Source organism: Protopterus annectens, chromosome 5.part0 (genome assembly GCF_019279795.1).
Source record: "Protopterus annectens isolate FY-2018-M chromosome 5.part0, PAN1.0, whole genome shotgun sequence".
NCBI classification, from domain to species: Eukaryota; Metazoa; Chordata; order Ceratodontiformes; family Protopteridae; genus Protopterus; species Protopterus annectens.
This window is the reverse complement of record NC_056735.1, coordinates 1,821,916,329-1,821,934,162: the sequence shown is the minus strand read 5'-3', so window position 1 is coordinate 1,821,934,162 and position 17,834 is coordinate 1,821,916,329. Positions and strand designations below refer to the sequence as shown.

Below are 17,834 nucleotides of genomic sequence, written 5' to 3'. Positions count from 1 at the left end.
CTAAAAACAAATGATCAAAATGACTGAAGATCTAATTACTGTAATCAGGGGTAGTCAGCCACCCCCCTTTAAGAGGCCTAGGGCTGAGCTTGACTATGTCTTCTGACTCTTCTAATGACCTGGATTTGTCCAAACCTACTTTTGAGGATTCTGATGCAGAGGATTCCATTCCCTCTGCCTCCCCTCCTGAGGATTTTTCTTTTGGGGAAACTTTACATACCTTAGGGGAGCTTTTCTACTGGGAAAGTCAGGAATTTTCTGATTCAAAAAAGAGGCTTAGGGATTTCCTGCTTCTACCTCAGCATAGGCCCTTGGCTATACCTCCTGTGCTAGACATTGTTGATTATGTGTTTTCAGAATCCAGTATGGCCCCTGATTCCCTGCCTCCAGCTCCTAGTAAACCTGACAGATACTACAGGGTTCCTGAGTCCCACAAGTTCCTTTTCAAAGATCCTGTTGCTAATCCAGAAACCATTTCTCAGGGGCCCAAGGGCATTAACGATTCTACTGCTAAAAATCCTACCCCTTCTGATAGAGACTTCAGGGCGCTGGATAGATGGGGTAAGAAGGTTTATACTTCTGCAACCTTGGCAATCAGGGCTTTAAACTGCCAATTTCATATGTTAAAATATCAACAGCATATTATTGGACTGCTTAAACAGAAAATGATGTTGATTCCTGATTGTGTGGAAAATAAAGATTTACAGGATTTATTGCATTCTGCTGAACAAGTTGGAAAACATACCTTGCAATGTGATTTTGATTCTTTAGAGGCCTCCTGCAGGGCTGCTGTCTGTGCTTAGAAGACATGCTTGGCTTAAGGAACAATCTTTGCCTGATCATGTTAAAGCGCAATTGTTGGATGCTCCTTTAAATCAGGACCGTCTGTTTGGCAATAAGGCTGAAGAAGTTCTAAAAAAGATGGAAGATGAAGCTAAATCTATGCAAACTATTAAAGATTTCTTACAAGTGCAACGTCCAAGATTTAGTAGGCACTGGCCTACTAAGAATTGGTCTTTTCCAGCTCCTTCCAGATCCTCTCAAGCCAAACCCAGACACACCAAAAGCACCAGGTTTCAGTCCCAGGGGACTCTCAGAACTAAGCAATGGGGGGCCTTCACTTACAAATCTGGAAATAACAAGACACCCACCAATGGTAAACAATCTAAATGGCTTCCTTTTAAAATTAGCAAGCACTTACCTTTTTGGTGGGAAAGATTGCTCTTCATGCAAAGAACTGGGAACTCGTAACCCAGGACAAATGGGTTTTAAATATAATGCCACAGGGATACAGATTTTATTTCCACACGTTGCCAACACCAAATGAGTGGCCAGACCTGCCCCCAAATCAGTGGGTAGAGGCTCAAAAACAAGTACTTTCCCTTTTAAACATAGGGGCTATTCAACCAGTACCAGAAGAGAAAAAGGGACAAGGTTTCTTTTCCAGTCTTTTTCTGGTACCCAAAAAAGACAAGTCATGGCATCCAATTCTGGACCTGTCTACTCTAAACATCTTTCTGGACATTCCAAATTTCAAGATGCTGACTCTTCACCAGTTACTTCCTATGCTAGGCAAAGATGCCTGGTTGGCAACTCTAGATTAAAAAGAAGCGTACCTGCACATCCCAATCAGGGAATCTTGCAGAAGATAGCCTATGCTTCAAAGCAGGCTACTTGCATTATCAGTTCTCTGCACTGCCCTTTGGCTTGTCTACTGCGCCCAGGGTATTCACAAAGTGCCTGGCTCCAGTTATTGCATTTTGCTGGCAAAGAAATATTCAAATTATCCTTTCCTGGACGATTGTCTAATTCAGGCAGGAAAGTAGGGCATACTGCTAAATCATCTGGCTTTTATAAAAAGGGTTCTAACTTGTCTAGGGTACACCATAAACAAAAAGAAATCACAACTGATACCCTCTCAACAGATTACATTCCTGGGTGCGAGCTTGAATACAACTGCCCAGATGGCTTTCCTCACGCCAAAGAAGCAAATTCATTTGGTAACTTACTTCAAACAAGTGGTCACAAAAACACTGCTATCTGCAAGACAAATACTGCAAGCCTTGGGGCTCATGGCCTCCTGCATTCTTCTAATTCCATATGCAAGACTGCATATGAGGAAACTACAGTGGTACTTAAAAAGTCTATGGAGTCAACATTGTCACAGCCTGGAAACAATAATTCCTATCATACCTTGCCTACGCCTGGAATTCGTATGGTGGGCAGAGGCCTGCCACCAAAACAAGTGACTGCCATTCTCACTACCCCCTGCCGCCCAAACCCTAACTACAGATGCATCAGACTGTGCATGGGGGGGCTCACCTGGCAGGGAAGTGCATTCAGGGCAAATGGAACCCAAATCAAATGCACCTACATATCAATCAAAAAGAAATGTTAGCTGTACAGAATGCTCTGACAGCCTTCAAGGACTACATTCTTCCAGGACAACTAATGGTAAAGACAGACAACACCACGGTTATGTGGTACATAAACAAGCAGGGGGTACACATTCCTATCCCCTCTGCAGACTAGCCATGGCATTGTGGAACACAGCCTGAGCTACCAAGTGCACCTACAAGCTCAATTCCTGCCAGGAAAATTGAATACACTGGCAGACGTTCTAAGCAGAAATCTCATGGACCCACACGAGTGGAAACTGGAACCACCGATTTTCAACATGTTGACATGCAAATGAGGGAACCCAGACATAGATCTATTTGCCTTCCCTCAGAACTACCAGTTGGACAAGTTTTGCACAAGGACTCCCCACAAAGATGCCTGGAAAGTAGATGCTCTGTCCTTCAGCTGGAAAAACCTATCAGTCTACGCCTTTCCCCCCTCTGTCTCTGCTCTCCACAGAGTTCTGCTAAAAGTCAAACAGGACAAACCAAGAATGATTTTGATTGCTCCAGACTGGTCACGCCAACACTGGTTCCCAATCTCGCGCAGTGTGTCACAAATATCTCCATGGCACCTGTCTCAGACCCCTTCCTTGCTGTTTCAGCAGGAGAACCAAATTCTGCACCCTCAGCTTCCAACATTGAACCTTGCAGCTTGGCTAATCACTTAAATTCACCCTTATCATCCCTCAGCAAACCTGCGATGGATGTCATCTTGGAGGCGAGAAAGCCTAGTACTAGAAAATCTTATGCTGACAAATGGAAAAGATTCTGTGCTTGGAACCAACCTTTAGGGATGAGCACAGCAGCGCCCAATTTACCTCAGATTTTGCAATACTTAACTGAGATGCTTCACAAGGGCCTGTCTTTTTCCTCTATTAAAATCCACGCTTCAGCTATTTCAGCTCACTATAACTCAGAACCACCCCTCTTCTCTCATCCCCTGCTCCAGCAGCATCTCAGAGGGGCAAAGAACTTGAGACCACCCAGGAGAGCTCCTACCCATGCCTGGGACCTTAATTTTGTTTTGGAGAAGCTCACTCTACCTCCTTTCGAGCCAGCTGCCACTGCAGACTTAAATTTTTTTCTTTGAAAACAGCCTTCCTTTTAGCGATCACTTCAGCTAGAAGAATATCTGAATTACAGGTCCTTATGGCAGTGGAGCCTTTCATCATTTTTCATGCGGACAGGGTATCTCTGAAGACTAATCCATCCTTCATGCCCAAGGTGGTTTTCAATGTGGCTCTTAATCAGTCCATTCATTTGCCAGCCTTCTTTCCCAATCCACAGAACAAAGGGGAACGGATTCTGCATTCCTTGGATGTACACATACAACATAGATTCTACTTGAACAGGACTAAATTTCAAAGAAAATCTGAACAACTGCTGGTAGCATTTGCTGCAGGGGCAGAGGGGAAGGCTATTTCAAAACAAACCATTTCTAAATTGATAAGCCATTGCATTTTTTTCTGCTATAAGCACCATGAAAAACCTATCCCCCAGGGGATCAGATCTCACTCCACCAGGGCTGCATCTACTTCTGCAGCTGTTCTCGGAGGTGTTCCTACTAGGGATATTCTAGAAGCTGCTACCTGGAGTTCTGTACATACTTTCACCAAGCGTTATCATTTACCAATTTTCTCTAAATCCAGAGCTGGCTTTGCCGCTGCTGTCTTGCAGGGCCTTATAGCTGGCCATAATGCTGTATAAACCCCCTCCTCCCAACCATAGCTTTGGGAATCTACCCAAAGTAATGACTGCAACAGTGAAACACGAAGAACATAGTACAGTTGTGTACATTTACCATAAGTTTAGATGTCGAGTGTATTCAGTGTTGCAGTCCTGGTTACCCTCTCTCCAGCCCCCTAATTTTCTCTGGCTATATCTTTACTTTCTTTTACTATGCTTAAAAGCCTTTCTAGTGTATTTGTTTTATTTGCTCCCCATTAGGGGGCATCTGACATCTGGGGCAAGAAAAACTGATGTAATTGCATCGGATGCATGTTTTATACCCGTCGACCTGACGTCCTGGAAGAAGGAACAGCAACCGATGCAGGACCCAAGACTTTGTTAATCAGGCCGACTGAGGGCAACCTGCAAGCAGATAACCCAAATGTAATGACTGCAACAGTGAATACACTCTGACATCTACATTTATGATAAGTGTACACAACTGTACTTTCCTCTTCCTTGGGACATTAATTTTGTTCTTGAGAAATTGATTCCATCCCCTTTTGAGCCTGCAGTTTCTTCTTCCCTACAATAATGTACTTGGAAGACTGTATTGTTGATTGCTCTTACTTCTGCCAAGCGGGTGTCTAAACTTCAAGCACTCATGGCCCTTACTCGTTTTTTGGGGGTTTTCACAAGGACAGGGTATCTCTCTGCACCAGTCCTCCTCCTGTATCCATAGTTGTTAATAATTTGTCCTTAAATCGTCCAGTCATTTTCCGTCCTTCTTCCCTTCTCCACAGAATACTAATGATGTCCTTCAAGGATGCATCTGCAGTCCTAACATATGGGTTGTCCTGCCTCAGGCAGCCCTTCGGTCGGCCGGATTCCAAAGTCTGGGTCTGGCCTCGGCTGATGTCGCACTTCACCCGACGTCATAGCGGCTGTCAATTGGGTATAAAGGCATCAGCCGACGCCATTTTCCTCAGTCTTTCTTGCCGCGGTGCCAAGCAGAAGCTGTTCGCAAGTGCCGGTCGGTCAGATCCAGAGATTTCTACTACCAAGACTTCTAAAAGCTAAGTACCCCGTTGGGGACTCTTTCTTGCCTCAGCCGATGTCAGAAAAAGTAAATAATTGTTTAATTTGTGGGAAACAAATACCTCATAAGGATTTCCACTCTTACTGCCTTCCTTGCTTAGGCCCAGACCACGACGTATCAGCTTGTCTAGCCTGTGCTTCCTTCAACCGACGGACACTTAGACGTCGGTCGGAGTTTGCAGAGGAGTTTTTTGGTCCCGCTTTTGCTTACAAAATGCCGTCGGAGACTCCGACTTCACAATTAGCTAAAAGCGTAAGGAAAAGGACCAACACTCGCGATCCGCGGTTTCGGCCGAAACCACGGTTAAGCCAACCGCGAGTGTCTCGGTTTCGGCTGAAACCGAGTCCTCTGTCCTTCCTTCGGCCGAAAACTTGCCTCCGATAGCCGAGGCCTCACACGGCATGGCTGAATCTGCTACTGAAATTTCTCCTGCTGTAGCAGGCACCCAGGATTTATCAGATACTATTCCTCTAGACATATCTACTCCTGCACGTGGAGCTGCTAGGCCAGGCCCCCTGCATCTATGTCTATCAAGGCTTTTTCTAGGGCTAAGGCAGCTAAATCTTCTAAGGCCTTGCCTGCTAAAACCCCCTCACACAGGCCTACCTCTAGTTCCTTCTGCCTCTCCTCCTGAGGAATTTTCTTTTGGGGAAACCTTACATGCTATGAGAGAGCAATTTCAATGGCAGGGCCAGGATTTTTCAGATTCAAGGAAAAGGCTAAGGACCTTTTTGCATTTACCACAGCATAGGCCTTTAGCCATTCCTCCAGTACTAACAGTTGTGGATGATGCATTTAATGATGCCTGTTCTTCCCCTGACTCTCTTCCCCCGGCTCCTGCTAAGCCCGACAGATATTACAGGGTCCCGGACACACACTTTCACTTGTATAAGGCTCCTATTGCAGATCCTGAAACCATTTCACAGGGCCCCAAAGCTGTAGCAGCTGCCTCTGCAAAAAAACCCCTCCCCTCTGAAAGAGAATCTAGAGCATTAGAGAGATGGGGTAAAAAAGTTTATACTTCTGCTACTCTTTTGGCTAGGGCCTTAAACTGTCAATTCCACATGATTCAGTATCAGGAATTTTTGTTAGACCAGCTAAATAAAACACTGTCCTCTCCTGAACCTATAGACCGTAAGTCCCTTCAGGATTTGGTACATAACACTCAGCAGGTCAGTAATCATTCCTTAAAATGCGGCTATGATGCACTGGAGGCTTCCTTTAGATCAGCTATGACTGGAACAGCGATCAGAAGGCATGCATGGTTAAAAGAGCAATCCTTACCAGACCATGTAAAATCAAAGCTCCTAGATGCTCCCATGGAGAAACAAAGTTTGTTTGGCTCCCCTGCACAGCAAGTGCTAAAGAAGGTGGAAGAAAAAGCAAAATCTGTCCAAACAGTCAAGGATTTCTTACAGGTCCAGCCTCTGAGGTTTAGTAGAAATTGGCCTTCGAAGAATTGGTCCTTTCCAGACACCTCCAGAGCACAGAGAGGCAGAAATAGGCACCCAAGAGGCAGAGGTCAATCCAGAGGTGCCTACAGGGGACGTCAGTGGTAGACTAACAACCAGAGAACTACTGCCACAGATCCAGCTACTACCACTTCCACAGGACAGACACAATGACTTGACTCTGATACCGCCTACCAGGGAACAACTGGAAGCACCCTTAGGCGGAAAGCTAGCCTTATTTTCCGTAAACTGGCATTACATTACAGGAGACAAATGGATTTTACAGACAATAGACAAAGGCTACAGGTTTCACTTCCACACTCTACCAAGAAAGAGAGGAATGCCAAACCTACCACCAAACCAAAAAACAAACGCTCTAGGACAAATCAACCACTTACTAAGGATGAGAGCTATAGAAAGGGTACCGCCTATGGAACAAGGGCAAGGATTTTACTCCAGACTTTTCCTGGTACCAAGGAAAGAAAGCCAATGGAGGCCTATTCTCGACCTGTCCGCTCTGAACACATACCTCATTGTTCCAAAATTCAAAATGCTGACCCTACAGCAACTTCTTCCCATGCTGGGCAAGGAGTCTTGGCTGGTGACTCTAGATCTCAAGGAGGCATACCTGCACGTCCCTATACGACCAGATTGCAGAAGATACCTCAGATTTCTTGCAGAATCAGAGCATTATCAATTCTCAGCATTGCCCTTTGGCTTATCTACTGCCCAGAGTATTCACGAAATGCCTGGCATCAGTAATTGCTCATTGCAGGCTTCAGGAATTCAGATTTATCCATACCTGGACGACTGCCTAATACAAGCGGACAACAAGACCAAATTAACAAAAGATTTGGAAAAGGTTATACAACTACTGCAAGCCCTGGGATACACAGTCAACATGAAAAAGTCAAGGCTGGTACCATCCCAAAGGATAACATTCTTGGGTGCAGAACTGGACACTTCAAATCAGATGGCATTTCTCACAGCAGAAAAGCAAAAGCAACTACCACTCTATTTCATGGCATTAACAACACAGAACCAGCTTACAGCAAGGAAAATCCTGCAAGCCCTGGGTTACATGGCATCCTGCATAATATTGATTCCACATGCCAGGTTGCATATGAGGAAGTTGCAATGGTACCTGAGGAATATATGGTCTCAACACAAGCACAGTCTAGAAGCCCAGATTCCAATAATTCCATGCCTGAAACAAGAATTCCTGTGGTGGGCTCAGGCCTGTCAGTTGAACAGAGGACTGCCTTTCCACAAACCTCGCCCAAGCCAGACTATCACCACGGACGCCTCAGACCTAGGCTGGGGGGCACACATGGTGGACAAGTGTATACAAGGCCTATGGACACAGGACCAGCTGAACCTACACATAAATCAAAAAGAGATGCTGACAGTGAAACAGGCAATTCAGACATTCAGACCGTTTCTTCAACAGGGTCATTTGCTGATAAGGACGGACAACACCACAGTCATGTGGTATATCAACAAACAGGGAGGCACACACTCATATCCTCTATGCTGGATGGCAATGGACCTTTGGAATGTGGCCCTGAACCTCAACATTCAGCTCCAGGCCATATTTGTGCCAGGAAAAGAAAATATGCTAGCAGACACCTTAAGCAGAACTACCACGGATGCCCACGAATGGATGCTGCATCCAGACATCTTCAAATCCATTACAAAGAAATGGGGACTACCAGAAATAGACCTGTTCGCATCCCCACACAACCACCAATTGAGGAAATTCTGCACAAGGACATACCACCCACTTGCTTGGAAGGTGGACTCCCTATCCTTCAGTTGGGAAAACCTGACAGCATATGCATTCCCTCCTCTTCCTTTGATGCACAAAGTGCTACTGAAGATCAAAGAAGATCACCCAAGGATCATCCTGATAGCTCCAGACTGGCCGAGGCAGCATTGGTACCCGCTACTGAGGAGTATGTCTTGGACACACGCATGGCCTCTACCTCTAGTTCCTTTACTGCTAACACAGAACAACTTCAAGATCCTACATCCAAACTTGAAAACACTGCAGCTAGCTGCTTGGAATATTACATAAAACAAAATAACCCAGATTTATCTCAGAGGGTTAAAGACATTATCCTGGAGGCTCGCAGACCCTCCACAAGGAAAACTTATTCAGCCAAATGGAAAAGATACCTCATTTGGAGTGCAGCAAAAGGAGAAAATGTATCATTAGCAAACATAGCTAACATCCTGGAATATTTAGCAGAACTTTTCCACAATGGTCTGTCTTACTCCTCCATTAAGATTCATGCATCAGCAATTTCAGCAGAATACAACATGGATCCTCCAGTCTTCTCTCATCCTCTACTCAGGCAGTTTCTGAGAGGAATTAAAAATGTAAAGCCTCCAAGGAAGCCACCTTTGCCTACATGGGACCTTAACTTTGTACTGGAAAAGTTAACACTTCCCCCTTTTGAACCAGCAGCAACAGCAGAATTACAGTTCTTATCTTGGAAAACTGCTTTCCTGCTTGCAATCACCTCAGCAAGAAGGGTTTCTGAATTACAGGCATTAATGGCAGTACAGCCCTTCCTTATCTTCCATCAGGATAGAGTGTCCTTGAGAACTAACCCTACTTTTATGCCAAAGGTGGTCTCCAGGGTATCATTGAACCAAGCAATCCACCTACCAACATTCTTCCCCAACCCACAGAACAGGGGGGAAAGACTACTACATACCTTGGATGTGCACAGGCAATTGCGCTACTGTCTGGACAGAACCAAGAACAATAGAAAAACTGAGCAGCTTCTGGTAGCATATTGCAACAGGAATGGAAGGAAAAGCAATTTCAAAACAGACAATCTCAAAATGGATAGGAAATTGCATTAGATTTTGTTACTCTTTTCATGGAAAGACAACTCCAGAAAACACCAGACCTCACTCCACAAGGGCTACAGCCACTACTACAGCTTTCTTACGAGGAGTGGCTACCAAAGACATTTTAGAAGCTGCTACTTGGAGCTCCGTGCATACATTTGCCAAGCATTATAATCTACCTTTATACTCCAGATCCCCGAGCAGGTTTTGCAACTGCTGTTTTGCAAGGGATCTTAACGACACCATAATCATCTTAGTGCCTCCTCCCCCAGTTTGGCTATGGTATTCTACCCATATGTTAGGACTGCAGATGCATCCTTGAAGGACATAGTACAGTTTTGTACCTACCATAAATGTAGATGTCCGAGAGGTATGCATCTGCAGTCAGGATTACCCACCCTCCTTCCCCTCTGTGGTACTCCTAGGGTATTTGCCCATCTTGTAGCTAGCTGGGGGAATCTATTATAGTGTATTTGTTTGTATATATGTATATACATGTTTATTTTTGTTTGCTCTCTACTGTTTGGAATCATTTGCATTTATCCAAATTTAGCCTTCCTAGAGGGCACCTGGCATCTGGGGCAAGAAACACTGAGGAAAATGGCGTCGGCTGATGCCTTTATACCCAATTGACAGCCGCTATGACGTCGGGTGAAGTGCGACATCAGCCGAGGCCAGACCCAGACTTTGGAATCCGGCCGACCGAAGGGCTGCCTGAGGCAGGACAACCCATATGTTAGGACTGCAGATGCATACCTCTCGGACATCTACATTTATGGTAGGTACAAAACTGTACTTTCTTTACACCTTGGATTTGCAAAGATAACTCAGATTTTAACTGGACAGCACAAAGGAAATCTACCTGGAAATTTAGTTTGACAGCGACTAAGCAAACCATTTCCTCATGGATTTCTATAACCATTTTATTTTGATCTTTCTTTCATGGCAAGCAACTTTCTTTTCTGTTCATGCTCATTCTAGCAGTGCAGTGGCCTCTTCTGGTGTTTTTTCAAGGATCTGGATACTAGATCCTTCTTGCAAGCTGCTTTACTTTTGCCAAATAGTGTAAGTTGGTTGTAACTTCCAGGCCAGGGAGGGTTTTGCCCAAGGCCATCCTTCAATGGTTTGTGGAGGGCTTTTTCTTTTTCCCTTATCCCATACAGCTTTTGAACTCTCCCAGGAGTAAGGAATGCTGCAACAGTGAGATGAGTCATAGTAGAGTTGCGTAAGATCATACCATAACAGTAGATGTCCTGCTTTTGACTGTTGCAGTGTTCTGTCCCTCACTCCTGCCCTCTGTTACTTTATGTTGCCCTCTTCCTGGCCAATGGATCTTTGTTGCATCTTTTTTTTATTTTTCTGTTCCTGAATGTGCATGCTATTGCTTTGCTCTGTGCACTTCAGTTCTGATGATTAGGCACCTGTACATCACGTGTGTACCTTACGCTTTGCATGTGTGACATATATCTGATATATGACTCTTGGAAGATATAGAGGCTTATGCTGGCCAGATGTTTATCTATCCTCGGCAGGATATCCCAGGTGTAAGTACTGCAGCAGTGAGAAGTAGGATATCTACTATTATGTTACAATCTTGTAGAACTGTGCTTTCCAAGTGTCATTCAAGAGTTCCCATGGAGTTTTGATTTGATCAGCTGACTTGCTGAAGGTCAGTTGGTCTGCATGTAGATGTTGTGGGAGTTGCACTCATGAGTGCAAAATGCAGCTTGTAAGCAGTTTTGCTCACTTGACAGTGGAGACATGCTGCCTAGGAAGTAGAGGTTACTTCTGAAAATAAAAGCAGTCTCTGGAAGAATTTTGGTACATTATAACTTAAAACAGAACTGTTTATCATTTGATGCCTGACCGGTTTTGTGCTGGTAATGGATGCAATATTGTAGGTTACAGTAGTTTAGATGTACCACCTCATTCAACAATGCTATGATTTTAGGCCACTTAGGCTTAATATTTTGGTATAAATTAAATCAGAACTGTGTTTTTGAGCTCGTTTAAACCCTGTAATTGTAATGAGCATATTAGCTGCCTATTTTACATAAGTTGTAGCAAGTGCTGTGCAGCCAACACAAGTCAAAACTAGTCCGTTGACAGGCATCCAAGCTGTGACTTTTTTTTTCAGGAAAACTGAGATTTCTTATGCTGTGCAGCTTTTCAAATTGTAGTCCACAACTAAACAGACTTTCTGATTTGTATTTTGTGGCTCTGAAAAAAGTCCGCTCACCATATGACTTGACACCCTCTGTTTCTCTTGACAAAACTGTAGTCCAGGAGGATCCAGGTGAATTAGCATTAATGTTAATTTACCTTGACAGTCCCCAAGAGTTGAAAATTAACCTGTCAAGCCTGATTTTCTGGTGGCCTGTGTTTCTTCAGAGGTTGACTATTTTGTTCTTTCATTCTATTGGCTGTGTAGATATTCTTATTGTGCTCACTATGGATTATATTTTAATATAAGTTTTTTTTTTCATTTCATATAGTTAATGGCCAGCCAAGACCACTAGAATCCAACCAAGTGAAGTATCTGCGCCAGGAGTTGATAGAGCTTCGTAACAAAGTGAATCGACTGCTGGATAGTTTAGAGCCTCCTGCTGAACCGGGTCTTTCTGCAACCATCCTTGAAAATGGTACGTTTGAAAGCCAAACTGGAAAAAAATTCCTTTTAACTTCCAGAGGAAATTGTTTTTATAGTTGAGTAGTGTTTGTAAAATCTTTCCTATGAGTTCTGGTTTTGGCTGTTTAAGAAAGATCCTGCTAAAAAGACACAAAAAAATCTTTCAGCTGCCTCAAATTTTTAATGCACTGTTGAAGTAAGTTTCATGTAACTGAATGTAATATATGGTCCTTGTCTAAGTATGTTTAACCTCCAAGCATCTGAAGCCACAGGCTTTTTCTGCTAGAATTTTAGTTGTCACTGCTATGCAGCACCCTGAAACATGTATGTTGAATGTGCCTAAAAGATGCAATCACTGTCGTGATGCATGCACAACCCCTACCAAACACCTTTTTTCTTCTTTTCTTGAAGTTTTCAAATAATGAATTAGGTTATTGCCATAAGAATATGCTGGTGGGATACATTTTGTAACTCTAGACTGGCCAGCATTCACTCCTTTTGTGGGGAAGTTAGTGACAGCTCTTCTAGAAGGATGGTTATCCTTCTGGCAAAGTAGTCTTCATTGTAGCTTTCAGCAAGAATTCTTTATCACCTCGTCACTGTCCTGGTTAACTTTTGAAATAAGTAAGACGTATAGTAGAGGTTTTTTCTCTAGATAACCTACACCTGCACTGCTCACTTTAATTCTTGTAGTATGGAGTAGGATAATTGGCACACATGGGCTATCAGCGGTGGGTGGAAAGATAGTTCATTGGGTTAAGAGAGAGGTTTAGGGCAGGCAGTAGTTCTATACCCAAAAATATAAAGATGGGAACACCACCAAGTTTTTCCATGGAATTTGGTCTCCAGCATCTTTATTGCCAGAAGCCTGTTTTGTATTGGCAATCATATTAGTTTGTGGGGTGGCAAAAATTTAATGAAGTTGTTAATGTTAAAGGTCTTGTATATACAGTGGATATAGAAAGTGTACACACCCTTGTTAAAATGCTAGGTTTTTGTCATATAAAAAAATGAGACCACAATACGTCATTTCAAAACGTTTCCCACCTTTAATGTGACCTGTAACCTGTACAATTCAGTTGAAAAATCTGTTGAAGGGGGTGTAAAAAATAAAAAATATACAATACGCTGGTTGCATAAGTGTGTACACCCTTAAACTAATGCTTTGTTGAAGCACCTTTTGGTTTAATTGCAACATTAAGTCTTCTTGGGTACACACCTGCCATCAGTTAAAGAGACTCTGATTAACCCCAAATAAAGTTCAGCTGTCCTAGTAGGATTTTCCTGACATTTACTCAATTGCCTGCTACAGCAAAAGCCATGGTTTGCAAAGAGCTTACAAAGCATCTAAGGGATCTCATTGTTGAAAGGCATCAGTCAGGAGAAGGGTACAAAAACATTTCCACAGCATTGGATATACCAGGGAACACAGTGAAGGCAGTCCTCAAAAAGTGGAGAAAATATGGGACAGTAGTGACATTGCAAAGAACTGGACGTCCCTCCAAAATTAATGAAAAGACGAGACGAAAACTGCTCAGGGAGGCTGCCAAGAGACCTACAGCAACACTGAAGGAGCTGCAGGAATTTCTGGCAAATACTGGTTGTGTACTACATGTGACAACATTCTCCTGTATTCTCCATATGTTTGGACTATGGGGTAGGATTGCAAGATGGAAACCTTTTCTTACACAGAAAAACATCCAGGCCCGGCTAAAATTTGCAAAACAATATGTTAACTCTCCCAAAAGCGTGGGAAAATGTATTATGGTCTGATGAGACTAAGGTTGATCTTTTTGGCCACAATTCCAAAAGGTATGTTTGGCGCAACAACACTTTGCATCACCAAAAGAACACCATCCCCACGGTGAAGCATGGTGGTGGCAGTATCATGCTTTGGGGTTGCTTTTCTTCAGCTGGAGCTGGGGCTTTAGTCAAGGGTGAGGGAATTATGAACAGTTCCAAATACCAGTCACTTTTGGCCCAAAACCTTCAGATGTCTGCTAGAAAGCTGAAGATGAATAGAAATTTCATTTTTCAACAGGACAGTGACCCTAAGCATATATCCAAATCAACAAAAGACGGTCTTCACCAGAAGAAAATTAAAGTTTTGGAATGGCCCAGCCAGAGCCCAGACTTAAATCCAATAGAAAATCTGTGGTGAGACCTGAAAAGGGCTGTGCATAAGAGATGACCTGGCAATGTGACAGATTTGGAGCTCTTTTGCAAGGAAGAGTGGGCAAATATTGCTAGGTCAAGGTGTGCCATGCTGATAGACTCCTACCCAAGAAGACTGAATGCTGTAATTAAATCAAGAGGTGCTTCAACAAAGTATTAATAAGGGTGTACACACTTATGCAACCAGTGTATTGTATGTTTTTTATTTTTTATATTTTTTTCCCTAACAAATTTGTTTTTCAATTGAATTGTACAGGTTATAGGTCACATTAAAGGTGGCCAAAGTTTTGAAATGATTTATTGTGGTCTCATTTTTTATATCACAAAAACCTGGCATTTTAACTGGGGTGTGTACTCTTTTTATATTCACTGTGTTGTACAGCAAGATGCAGTAAAATTTTGAATGGCCAGATATTAAATGGCTGAATTTACTTATGTAGTACTTGCATATCAACATTTTCAAACTTCCCAGGAATGCAAATGTACTCTTGTCAATAACAGAACAGCAGTGCATCAGAAACTGCTATTAGCCTGCTTAATGCTGTAAGAATGTAATCATCTCTGAGGCTTGCTGTGATTGTTGAGAGTCCATCTCCCCAGGATCTTATCCAGGCTTTTATGATTCTGCACCATTTGTGTACTTTTTCCTTGTTTGCTTTTGATAACTGGGTTAACACAACTAGAATGACCTGTTTTTAGGATAGAACCTATATTGTGTTTCCACTGTGTCCTTTGAACTGGATAAGAGTTTCAGTCATGCAAAATAAACCAGATGAAGAGCCCTGTCTTGGGAAGGGGGTGGGTTCACCAACATTCTTTTGCTAACTCCACATATCAGTAGTTGACTTCACTACCATCTTACAGATAAAAGCTGTGCCAGGTTAATCACTTTTTATTTTACTAGTGTTATCTTTGCATCTAGTCTATATTTTTTTGTGTACTTGATTTTTTTAAAATGAGATGAAGTGTTTCATTTGTTAAGATTCTTGCTGAATCATTAATAAAGACAGTCCTGCTGCTTTTAGCAAGTGCCATGTAATCTTTTTGCATTCACCTGAACTGTCACAAACTCGATCGACCAACTGGGACTTAAATTTTTCTTCTCATTCAAATGACAGTACCCATCCCATGTCAGTATTAGTACATCAGTTCAAGCACCCATTTGGGGACAAACCTGTAGTTTTTTGATCTGATCCCAGCATGGCAGGTGAATATGCTGTCTGCTGAGCCACCGAAAATGCGTTCTTTGCTTATGGCACTCCTAGGTTTCAGTTCAGAATAGAATCCTGGTTCACTCACTTTAACAAAGGCTTGGGGTTTTTGTATATATTGATGTCCTTCTATTCTCAGGTTGCAGTATTCATTACATTAGGGCTATGGCTGCCTACAGCACTGAACATCCGGCCAGTATACCAGTCTTCAGTAGGGGGTATGTGCGACGTAGAATGCTAGTGCCATAAATCGTCTGTTGTAAATGTGACGTTTGCATGTACCCAAGTCAGAACTTTCCTGCCGCAGTGATCATCAGACGTCTGATCGCCAGCTAGAGGTGTTTACCGTTTGTTTATCATTCGACTGCCCGCTTACAGATAAGTTGATTTATTCTTGCCTTATTATTAGCATTTTACTGTATTCCAGCTTTTCATGAGTTCTAGGAAAGGCAAGTGTGCTTGTGGAAGACGGATTCCACACAAGGACACTCATGAATAGTGTGTATTTTGCTTAGGGGAAGAGCATGATTATAAGAACTGTGTTATTTGCCAATTGTTTGTCCCTATGACCCTTAGAAGTCGTCTAACTTCTTTGAAAATATATTTAGAAAATCAGAGGCTCCGACAGCTGGCCTTGGGTATGGAGGATGCTGGAAGTCCATCAGATGAGCCACCTAAAAAGAAGGCCAAGAAAGCTAGGCCTGAAATGCTTTATGCAACTCAGACATCCGCCAAGTCTCTTGAGGCGAGTGAGAGCGTGGAGACTCCTCTATCTCAGATTTACCTTCAGAGCCAGAAACCTTTTTGGACGCCAGTCCGGCGGAAATCCTCAGTACGTCTGGTGAGGTTTGTGAGCCATCAGGGCCTGATGGCAAGAGGGAACCATGAGTTGGGAGGGTGGCCTAAAGGTTAAGGTGTTTGCCTTATAGACACAAGGTGCAGGGTTTGAGTCTCACAAGGGATAATTGGCTAGGCTTAAAATGGCTCGCAAGGGCAGTTAGTTTAGTACTAACCTATGAACCACAGCTCCCCTGATTCTGATAGGCCTTTCTCTCACCTTCCTACCACTCTGATATTGGCCATACAGCCTGCTAAATCTCCAGGCCCTCTTAAGAGAAAACAGAAGCCTAAGCACTCTGCTGCTCCACTTTCTACTGACTGGGAAGTTTTCTCCCAAAACTTGTTTAAGGCTTTTCCGGCTTCTCAACTACCTCAGCCTCCTGCCTCTGGCCCCTGTTTGGTTGAATCTGAAGAGGACACCTCCTCATCTGATGAATCCCTTTCTTATTCATCTCAAATTGAATCTCTTAAGGAGTTTATTACCCAAGAGGGGGATTCTTTGGCATCTGATTCCACTGGTGAAGAATTCTTTTTTGGGGACACTATCAATTTAATGAGACGTTTCCAATGGGATGTTTCAGAAATTTCTGACACTAAAAGAAGGTATTTTGAACTGTTGCAGATGGACCAGCCTTCCCCCTCTGCTGTCCCTCCTGTGCAGCCAGCCTTTCTGGGTGCCTTCCAGGCAGCCTCCTGAGTCACAACCTCCAGCTTCCAAGAGACCTAATAGGTTTTATAAAGTTCCCCCTCAATCTCAGTTTCTCTTCAGGAAACCCTCCAGCAGACTCTGCTGTTGTAGCAGTCTTTGCAGACAAATCATCCAGGCAGCTACCTTGTACTTCTCTGTTCCCTACAGACAGAGAGAGTAGATTTATGGACAGACCGGATAAAAAGATTTATACATCTTCTACTCTCTCCATAAGGACGTTAAATTATCAGATTTGCATGGCACGATTTGTACTAGACACTCTAGCCAAGGCCTCCTCTTTGGTGTCTCTTCGGGCCTGCTTCTGCTGAGCTTTTTAAATCCTTACAGGAGAAAGGTAAGGAGCTCCAGAATTTGAAACATCTTGATGTTCTTCGTGTTTCACTGTTACAGTCATTACATTTGGGGGTAATCTGCTGGCAAGCTGCCCTCAGTCGGCCTGAATTCCAAAGTCTTGGGTCCTGCGTCAGTTGCTGTCTCTTCCATGATGTCAGGTCACCAGGGGTATAAAACATGCAGCCGACGCCATTTTCTTTAGTCTTTCTTGCCACCCGGTGCCCGAAGCAGAAGCATTTTGCAAGTGCCGGTCGGCTGACTACTGAAATGTTCAAGTTGAGTTTCAGAACCGAAGTCTTCACTAAAGCTAAGTACCCCATTGGGGAAACTTTTTTCTTGTTTTTACCGAAGTCATAAAAAGTTAATAATTGTATTACTTGTGGGAAGCAAATACCTCATAAGGATTTCCATTTATACTGCATTCCTTGCCAAGGCCCTGATCACAACATGCCTGG

General features: G+C 43.3%; 1 protein-coding gene across 1 annotated transcript in view; it reads left to right on the top strand.

Annotated features, from left to right (window-relative positions):
- Positions 1–17,834, top strand: part of TFG (trafficking from ER to golgi regulator) — a gene marked incomplete in the record, with an annotated part of 640,805 nt that overhangs the window by 68,637 nt on the left and 554,334 nt on the right. The window contains 1 exon segment of the mRNA XM_044071645.1: positions 11,978–12,124. Coding sequence (XP_043927580.1) covers positions 11,978–12,124 — 147 coding nt within the window.